Source organism: Alosa sapidissima, chromosome 2 (assembly GCF_018492685.1).
Source record: "Alosa sapidissima isolate fAloSap1 chromosome 2, fAloSap1.pri, whole genome shotgun sequence".
Classification (NCBI taxonomy): Eukaryota; Metazoa; Chordata; class Actinopteri; order Clupeiformes; family Clupeidae; genus Alosa; species Alosa sapidissima.
In genome coordinates, this window is record NC_055958.1 from 22,691,932 (window position 1) to 22,702,494 (window position 10,563).

At 47.5% G+C, this 10,563-nt stretch overlaps 1 protein-coding gene across 3 annotated transcripts in view; it reads right to left on the reverse strand.

The window, feature by feature from the left end:
- gpm6bb (glycoprotein M6Bb) overlaps positions 1 to 10,563 on the reverse strand; it is a 30,489-nt gene that overhangs the window by 4,168 nt on the left and 15,758 nt on the right. Inside the window, exons 1-6 of one of the 3 annotated variants that reach the window (XM_042083940.1) lie at positions 10,185 to 10,284; positions 2,446 to 2,632; positions 1,640 to 1,796; positions 1,210 to 1,378; positions 941 to 1,014; positions 705 to 770 (exon numbers count right to left, since the gene is read on the reverse strand). In XM_042083940.1, coding sequence (XP_041939874.1) covers positions 705 to 770; positions 941 to 1,014; positions 1,210 to 1,378; positions 1,640 to 1,796; positions 2,446 to 2,632; positions 10,185 to 10,233 — 702 coding nt within the window. In that variant the 5' untranslated portion in view covers positions 10,234 to 10,284. Of the gene's footprint in view, positions 1 to 704; positions 771 to 940; positions 1,015 to 1,209; positions 1,379 to 1,639; positions 1,797 to 2,445; positions 2,633 to 10,184; positions 10,285 to 10,563 lie in introns of those variants that run through there. The other 2 variants (XM_042083956.1, XM_042083947.1) reach the window with 2 other exon arrangements.

Here is a 10,563-nt window from a genome sequence, read left to right on the forward strand (position 1 = left end):
GAAGAGAACAGAATAAAATGGAGTGAGACAACAATCTGGAGACTGGGAAGCCACCCCCATACTCACTGCTGCACACACCTACGCTGACTAGCAGCTCCTTGCAGCTTTTTTGGGGCCTTTTCCTAATTCATATCCTGATTACATATGAGATGTATATTTATACAAGTATGATTGCAAGACATGAATAAAAACACATCATATCGTATCGTATCGTTAAGATTGAAAGGTTGAGGTTTTGAACACTGATTGAGAAGATGTTCATGTGAAGCAATGAGGGTGAAAAGACACCATGCTCAAAATCTAATGCAAGGGACAGAATTAGTAGAGAAAGGCATACTGTATGTCCTGTAAGATAACAAACACATATTCATGAGCCACCTGTGGACAGGAAATAATAAGATCTGCATCCTTCCTGTGGCAAGGGCAAAATGAGAATGATAGCATCTGTGATGTACAAAGGCCACGGCCACTGAATGAGGACACGTCACCTCACTCCTGTCTGTTCATTTAAAAAGTGAGGCAGTGGCCTTGAAGCAGATGGTGTGCAGCGAATGACATTGCTAATGAGGAGAGGTAAGTCTGCACTCTGTCTCACTGCATGGGAAATGGACTCAGGTGGGGGAGCACTTCACATTGCGTTCTAGATAGACACCAGGTAAATGGGATTCACTGATTAGAGACAATGAGGGTCGAGGGAAACTTACCAGAGCAATGACGGTGGCTCCTGCTCCAGCGCAAGCTACAATGTACAGGTGGTAGGACAGGTAGAACTGAGGAGAAACAGACAGATCAGATCCTTACTATTCCAACAGAGGACTTGTACACATTACTGATAAGGATGCAGCCTGCCATTTAGATTCCGTTTCACTAAAGGTTGTTGGTATTTGTGCCCTCTACCACCCCACACCTTCATCTACAGTAGAGTTGAATTTCTACATACCTCACTGGTATTACAGATGTCGCTTAGTGTGATCCCACAAGCCTTTCCTGGAGTTGCATTCCATGGAATAATTCCTTCAGAGAAAAAAAGAACAAGTTAGTATCACAATAGTAATTGACAGCAGACCCAATACAAAGCTTGACAAACTATTACACTCTCATTCCATTGATAATCCATAAAGAGGTAATTAATGGGCCACCGAACAGTAAGGCTCACTCATATAAAATGAACATTTCACAGAGAAACACAGTCCCTCTCTTTAGCCTTACCATACTGTCGGACGTCAACACAGATGGAGTCCACAGAGGTGAGGTTGGCCACAGGTGACCTCATGGCTGCACAGGTGGACCACATGTTGTAGAAGAGGAACACGGGAACTGCCGAGAAGCCAAACACCCCAAGCCAGGCCACGCCCAGGATGTAAGTAAGGAACACAAACTGCAACAACCAGCAAAGACAAACCCCATTAGAACCAGCAGAGACCAACCCCATTAGAGACCAACCCCATTAGAACCAGTAGAGACCAACCCCATTAGAACCAGCAGAGACCAACCCCATTAGAACCAGCAGAAACACAGCTGAGTGGTCCAGGTCTCAACTTTAAATGTGTATGAAGAACATAACTGCGTTCAACTGGTCATTGAGCGCATGTGCCACAAGCCAGTGGTGTAGCATGGGGCTGGAGTGAGGGGAACCCACCATTCCACTGATGCAGCGGCCACAGATGGTGGTCTTGAACTCGCTGTGCAGCTCCTTGACGGCACTGGTGGTGTAGAAGCCCTCGGCCAGCAGGATGATCCCGTACAGGAAGAAAAAGGAGGCGATGCCATAGATGACGTACTGCATGAGCTGGATTCTGTAGCACAGTGAGAGCCAAACACGTCCCATTCAATTAACCTGATCTGAATACACTAAAAAATAAATGAAATAAAAAAATAACCCAGTATCAGTGGGTTTGTGTTACAGGAGTGTCAGTGTGACCTTAGTGTTTGACTCGTGACTCACTTGCTGAGAGGCTGAAAGTGAGAGATAAGTGTGTTTGTAAATTACAAGCAGATGTCAAAGGGACTGACAAATGCATGACCCAACTCCAGAGGCGTTGAGAAGTGCAAACCCAAACAAGTCAAGAATAGATACTCGCTGATGTATTTCTTGTGGAGGATCTGTTTAATGGAAAACGACACTGTTCAGCCTTGTAAAATAAACAGTGCTCTAATGAAGGGTCTCCAAAGGGCCTTAAAGAATCCACATTATGTCACTTGCTAGATGACAACTAGAATTCCTTGAAGACACCCATTTTAGGAAATGTATTTTTTTTTCCGACATAGGCAGTAGGAATCACCATCTTATCATAGAAAAGATGAAATCTGACCCACTCAATGCAGAGATAACTAAACACAATGTAAAGACAATGTAAAGACAACTGATTACATAATGAAAGATAAATCAGACCATTGTCTACCCAAGCCCCGTCCCTGTAACTCGCTGTGTATGCCCATACTCACACATCTGTGAGCATGGTGTGGTCGCTGGTGATCTTGGAGAAGTGGTTCTCCAGAATGGTGACGGTGCCAGTGAGGGCCACATGGCCGCAGCCACAGAAGAGGGCCACTCCTGAGAAGCAGAGGATGGTGGCCACCAGAGAGGCGTACGGGACGCCGCCCAGACACTTGATACAGCACTCAAAGCAACCTGCACACAGAACACAGCCCAGGGAGGAGCTCAGTTAATCATGTTCTCCACACACACACTCACACACACACACACACACACACACACACACACACACACACACACACACACACACACACACACACTCTTAAAACGAATGTGTTGTCCCTATCTGGACACAGAAATGTGTTAAAAATGTGTTGCTTTCAATGCAAGTTGTGTTATTTTCAACACATATTGGGTAACAAATAAAAAAAGGAAACAACACAAACTGTGTTGTCCCTATCTGGACACAGAGATGTGTTAAAAACAACACAAGTTGTGTTGTTCTCAACACATTAGTTTTAAGAGTGCACACACACACACACACACACACACACACACACACACACACACACACACACACACACACACACACACACACACACACACACACACACATCAAAAATATTAAACCATACTATCAAAGATATTAAACCATACTACTACTATCTATGAAACCATACAATACAAGTATTTTCAGGGGCTTGACAAATAAGTTTTATCTGCTGTCCAAACATATTTGCTGTAAAATTGCTTGATATGCTATAGGACAGCAGTAAACACACATCATAGTGTTTCCTTCCTGACAGCATGAGCTGAGTGATTGTTTTAGGGAACGATGAGAAGAAAAACCTCTCACTGACCGCTTTTAGATGTGTGGACACAGATGAATGCTTGGAATGCCCCGCTTAAAACAGTGGCTATTCCCCTTTCCCCTTAGACAACATTTATAACAATGACCATCAGTGACCCGCACAGAGAGTACAGATCAGCTATTCAGTGTGACTTAACAAGTCTCAGCTAAGCATCTCAGCTAAGCATTACAAAACATGACATATGATACATTCTGATATGTTCCAGGGAGCAATGAACTCAGAAAACAACAGAGCAGTGGTGGACAGTGAGTTACAACACAAATCACAGCCTGCGCTAGGTTGGTGCAAAACATTAAAAACTTGTGATTTTACTGAGAAACTAATTACACTAGAATGGCCTTTGGGTGAAAGATAGGACTTTGCAAAACAGAGCACAAACAATGTTGTTCACAGCACAGCATAAGGGAATCCTTTGCCTAAGCCAGGGCAGCTTACACCCATTTCTGTGAGCCATCCCCACACTGGAGGCAAGTGGGAAGTGCAGTCCTGTGGGCTAGCCTGTGATGGCTGCTGAGCTTTGCTGTCTGTCAGCTGAATAAAAGCACACTAACGGGAGCCAGGCAGGTCAGGGGGACGAGTGCCAGCCAGCCCCCTAATGGAAATCAATGCCAATTCATAATGGATAAATTAACTGACCCAAATGGGCAAAGCCCAGTGTCTTGCTTCAATGTATATTACTCTAGAGCATAGTGTGTGACGATGTATGCAGTTTACATAGACATCAGCGGGTCTAAAATCATCTGTCTTTATAGAATCTATAATGTCCACAACTATAAACACAAAGAATTCAAATTCCCTGTATGTTCAGCAGACATTCAACCTGAGAGTTCTGAATCTACTCTTGTTCTGCATGCCAGTGTGTGAAGTGGGAGAACAGATAACAACAGAAAAGCTTATCTAAATTAAAGCCCCTTGAGCGCAGCTGAAATCCTGAAAGTTCGATTGTGCTCTTTCTCTTGGGAGACAAAGGAAATTAAAACATATATTAACAGCCGAATGCGCCTTTGAATGGAGTCACTGTCAGAAAGTTCATGCCGACCTTTTGTGTGGCACAGACACATAAAAACATTTTTGTCCCTGGGCTGGTGAATAGCAGTTGCCATGGTAGCACGTTAACCACAATTCAGTGAGTGTGCCCGCGGCTGAGTCCATTACACTACCCACATTTTACACAAACAGACACTCTCACACACACACGCACACACAGAGGACAGACAGCCAGAGAGAGAGAGAGAGAGAGAGAAAGAGAGAGAGAGAGAGCGGACACAGGTTGGGCAGCACTTTGTGTCAGGAAATTGAACACAGCCACACTAAGCGGAAAGCTCCGAGCGGATGGCTGCTCTACATGGAGCTCAGTCCGAACGAGCCAGTCACTCATCTCAGGGGAAATATGCTCACTGTCACTCTGTGCTTTACACACAGTCTGTCCTCCAGAAGAAACCCCCACTATGTGATTACACACCCTCATGGCTAAAACCAAAGTGGGAGTCCAACCCTGAGGCTGTGGCCACTGTGTATTTAGAGGCTTAATCAATGCCACTGCTTCCACATAGATGAGTAGTGAATAACAGGGATCAGTGCCTGCACCATGTTCACAACTTCTCACTCTCTGCTGGGACATCCATCCCCCTCTCTTCATATACATGCCTCCCCTCCAGGACGGGCTCTGGTTTAGCTCACGTGAGACCTCAGACCTTGGAGAACCTGGGTTTGGGATTTTATCCAAGTAAGACCTCCTGCCACAGAGGAGGTTCAGCTGTGGATGTCATCACCGATCATGCTCCTCAGACGAAACCCAGCTTCAAAAGCCACTCTAATCGTCTGGAGGTGCCACCCTTTCCCCCCAGTGTCCCCTGTATATTGGCCTGTGTTGCGCTCGGTGAGTCCCTATCCAGACCTCTGGGCGTGTTGTACTTACTCAGGTTAAACCAAGAGAGCGCGGCGCTCACTGAACTCTTGATCCCATCCTGTTTTACTTTTAACACACTGATGGTATTACACAGGCGGCACGTGCAGCAGAAATCCCACCTTGTTAAAACCGAGTGGCGAACAAAGATCTTTATTCTCCAGCTCTGGGGTTGAAGTGGCGCTGAGGCTCAGCTAACGTGTTGTCTTAAATAACTCTTTAAAACCCGCACCGCTGTTTGTTCAGCTGGAGAGGAGACGTGGGAGCCAACACTATGTGCAACGCCGGGGCCCAAGCACATATTTGAGCCACTCATCACGCGAACCAGCACAACTCCTTCACAAGGCACATGGAGTTAACACAGTTATACAGTTAACTCAGCGGCTTTCCACTGCTTTCACAAGAATTACGGCCCCCGCTGAGTAGCATGTTCTCATTCTGCAGGCCCAGGTAACAGTGACTGGGGATTGTGGAGAGCCCAAGAACCACAGGCAGTCACCTGATGTGTGGGAGTCCAGAGAGAAGGAAAGCACATGGCCATACTTACTCAGAGGGTTACAGTGCCATCCGAGTGGATTAGGGAGATTCATTATGAGAGACTGTCACTACTAAGAAGAGAGGTGGTGACAATTCTTGGGACCTTCATTTGAAAGTTCTGTAAATAGATGGTTGAAATGACTGAATGGGCGATGACATTTATTTGCAAAACTTTTGGCCACACCCATGATGTGAGACAACACCAGCCATGTAGGCTTTTTAAGCACACACACGCCCCTTTATAAAAGGACCAAATAATATCAATTCTACTCCAAAAAGAGCAGGCACCAAAGATGACGACTAAACCTCATAAACACACAGATAATCAATGGACCATTGCTTGATAAAGCACTAAGGATGCCTGATGATGTGTCTGAGGTGATGACAACACCTAGTATACTGGCTTTCAATACCCAATGGATTTCACCACCACAAACTGTATGGGTTCTCCCCATCCCCACATGAACCTGTAGATTCATATTTATTTAAACCACAGTGGCTCATTCATCTCCTTTGTTAGCAAGGCAGCTTTCTGTTCTGCAGCTGTGTCTCGAGCGATGTCTCGAGTTATTTGCCATGCAGATAACATGGCCACACACACGTATGCACACATCGTAGAAAACACAGTACGCAGAGAGAGAGGACTGCCGCAGGGCAAACCACAAGCGCTAAATGAAAATCACATTGGCAATGTTTCCCTTGATGACTTTCACATGCTCTTGCGCCCTGACGGATCCCCTGGCTGAAGCACAGACAAAACCCCCCTTTCACTCAGACTTCTCCTCCTGCACTGGGGAGCGAGGCGGGCAGAGGCATAATGACCGCGGCCAGCTGCAGAGACACACTGCCAAACTGTCGTCCTCTCATTACTGAGAGTCATAGCATAACTGCACCACACTAAAGGAGAGGAAGACAGTAAGGATGCTTCTCAATGGACACAAAGCGTCCAGTGTGAAAGCTGGGCGTTTGGTCAAGCCGGGGTCTCGGTGGGGAGAGCTATTCAGAGAAGCGGTGACCCAGGCGAGTGGTCTTCCGCTCTCTTATGCAAAGCTGGAGCAGAGGGCATCCTGCCCCCCCCCCCCCCCCACACACACACACACACACCCCAGCACACCCCACCACATCCCATCATATCCCAACACTCACTTCACACTCCAGCAGCTTCCTCTTGGCCTATTTACTGATCATATCTGTTCTCTCTGAAATGACTCTCTCACACACACAATTTTCATACACACACACATACTCACAGAGAGAGAGAGAGAGAGAGAGAGAGAGAGAGAGAGAGAGGGAGAGAGAGAGAGAGAGAGGGAGAGAGAGAATAATATCCAATTATTACAGCGGGTGAAATCTAGTGTTTAGGACGGATTACCAAAGGGCTTGTTGTAAATGACATCAGTTCTGGGTAAGTAAGGCAATCCCCAGGAGTCTCTAATCTCTACTATTGGCACTAATACAGTATAGTGTCCACCTTTCTCTGCCAAACCTGATCAACGTGCCATTTCATGCAATCACACACACACACACGCACACGCACACGCACACGCACACACACACACGCACACACACACACACACACACACACACACACGCACACACACACACACACACGCACACACACTAAAGATAAACAGACACATAGCAGCCAGGAAATTACAGCAACTCAGTGGAAGAGTGAATGTGAGTCACAGAAAGTCCTCCCCAACAGAGTGACCCCTCATGACACCCCACATCCCCATCACCGCCCACTCCAGTCCACTCCATCCCGCTGCAGCCACAGCTTCTTCCCTCTCTCTCTCTCTCTCCCTGTCCTCCCTCCCTCCCTCCAGACCACCTCCTAGCATGTGACTCCAGTCTGTCAACAGCACACAGCCTCCAGCCAGATGGGTCCCGTCTGAAGAGCCACGGGAACCACTTCAAACAGGCACATGCTCTCCTCCCTGGGCTTCTCCCAATTAGAGGCAGCTCTTTAACAATAACAGAGACTGAGGCAGGAGCCCTGATGAGGCGCCTTTGTTACAGTGTCTGCAAATAGACTCCGAGACATATGGGAGGTGATGTGTCTTTCACACAGCATCATTGCTCACTGTGAGTGATTACAGGTAATTATGGTCTGTCTGTGTGGAGTATATGATTTTCCATCTTCCATTTCTCCTGGGTAATTGTGGCGTGCTTCTGAGGCAGGTAATCATAGAGGACCGTCTCCATCAGCAGCATGTTGCACGCACCTAATGTGGGCTTCCTGTCTGTCAAACAAGCCATGCAATGGTTTACATGAGGAAGTGAAGAATTCTCCTCTCTCTCTCACACGCACACATGCACACACATGCACACTCTCTCTTACACATGCTGAAACACACACACACACACACACACACACACACACACACAGTGTGCTTGTCATTATTTGGGAAAGTCATCTCCATGATAATACTAACTACTAGTTATTGAAAAGTGATCTGTATATTCTGTAGCACCCCTACTGAGTCAGTGCACAGCAGAAGTGAGTTAAGACCTGGCCGTTTCCAACTTCCACTCAGGGAAACTCTTCTACTGATGAGGAGGAGGCGTTGTGTGCAGGAGCTAGCAAAACAAGAGCCTGGTGTGGCAGCTAAATTTCTTTCCAAAAATGTAGCTGCATGTGCTATTTGCCTGCTCTAGCTTGTGTATCAGCCTTCCATTTCATGAAAACATATGAAACATACAGTATTAGTTAGTATTTCATGATTATTGTAAAGCATTCAGCAAAAAAGGGAAAATTACATTGATGTCCACCACAGACACGCAGAGAAACCTATCCCCTGTCACTGTGTGTGGATGAGACATGACCCACATCAAGGATGTGACCAAGGATGTGACCTCTCTCCCAAGCACCTTGACCCAGGCATTGATCTTGCTGCACTGTCTGCATCAGCCACCCCAACACAGCCACGCAGCCATCCTGTCTGCAATGCATCCCACAACAACAGCAGATGTTTTCTGTTGAAGTTCAGCACCAAAGCCGGCAGCCCGGGGGGGGGGGGGGCATGCGGCCAAGGCGCCGTTTACGAGATGCATTCTCATTTTCCGCTGCTCTCCTTTGCCCAGTGTGGTGGGAACTGTTATCAACAAAACAATCTAATTACACCATCTCTGACCTAAGCACCAACTCTTGCTCCATTTTCAGCATTGAGCAGGGTCATTTTATATAGCACAGCAGGAGCACAACAAGGCAGTATTTCTGTTGTCATAACTGTCTACTCCCCTTGGCTGCACTACAGAGTGTGTTATCCTGCACAGGTGAGGTGTGAGGAGTGGAAGTGTCCAGTGGGCTGCGGCCATGACCCCTCTCACACAAAGGCGCTGACAGACAGGACACGTCTGCCTCTGCTGTCCGCCCCGAGCGCCAGATCTCATCAGTCCAGGAGCGTCAGCCAAAAACATCCCAGGTGTCCTGTGTGCCAAAGTCCAGACTCCACAGCCCCCCATGTGATTGCTGGAAAAGCTCCGCTGCTCTCGCCCATGATATCATCAACAACAAAAGCACCACCAGCTGTGGTGAATGTCACCTCAAAAAAACAACACCTCCCCCCTCCCTCTTCCAAGGGAGACAATAGAAAGTCAAAGAAATCAATGGGCTCCTGGAGCAGTGGAGACTGATTGGCTACTGTGTGCTTGTGCTGTGTGCGAGTGTGCTCGCCAGGAGGTGGGGGTGGGATGAGGGACTGCCGCTGCTTCTGACCGATTAATCCCGAGTGGCATGTCTCCGTGCTGATGATGTGCTTGTCTTTGTGTTGATCTCTCTCAACATCAACATGGCTTTAATATCAAACAACTCCCACCATGCCTCAACCACTGTCCACTCACTGGCCATCACCATCACTATCATCACGCTTCTCACTGCAAGACCCCACTGTGCACTAGGCATTAATAGCATCACTGGCAGCAGTGGGGGTGTAAATATGGATAATAACCAGGACTGGGACATCAGCAGGGACACCATACAAAAGTGAATCTTGCAGCGACCCATGTTCCCCCTGCACCCGAGAGCCGGGGCGAAGAGATTGAGCGAGCGACAGTGAACACATGGCAAACATCCCGCTCGGCTCACCAGCCAACAACAAATCCCACATGGAGCACGGAATCCCCAGTCCACCCCCCGAGCGTCCCCACACTCCGAGCAAATCACAGACTCATGCCCACTAGTCCACACAAGTACAACAATTACACGCCAACGAGCGCCCTATCCATCCCACGGACTCCTCTCACACGCTACAGACAAAAGAGTGATGCTGGAGTGAGTCCGCTCTATCTGAAAGCCACATGACCGAATAGCTACTCGTCCGAGTGGAGGCTAGCCCTCTATTGTGTGGCACGAACCACAGCAGTCTCAAGTAGTTTAAAGCCTTAGTAAACAAGAGGGTGGAAAGCCCCCCTTGGGGCTCACTGGTACCTTTGTTGTCCTGGCTCTGCTCTAGGTTCTCCTCTGATGTAGTTTCCATGGCTGTTTTTATCCCATCCAACAAAAATGCTTCCCCCTTCTGCAACTGCAAACACTTTTCTCTTTACTGTCTGCCTGTGTCCCTACCTCTCTCCCCACACTCTCCTTCTCCTCCCCTCCCTCTCCTCCCCTCCTCTCTCTCCCTCTCTCTCTCCCTCTCTTTCTCCAGTGGCCCTGATAAACTAAAACAGAGCTCCTATGCACTATATAGCCCAGTTCTTTTCCATGGTGCTGATCTTGTCATATTGGGTTTTGGTCAGCTTTCTCATCCTCACAGCACCCTCCAGGCTCCAACTCGAGCCATCTGTCACTTGCAATCAACGTTTTGAAG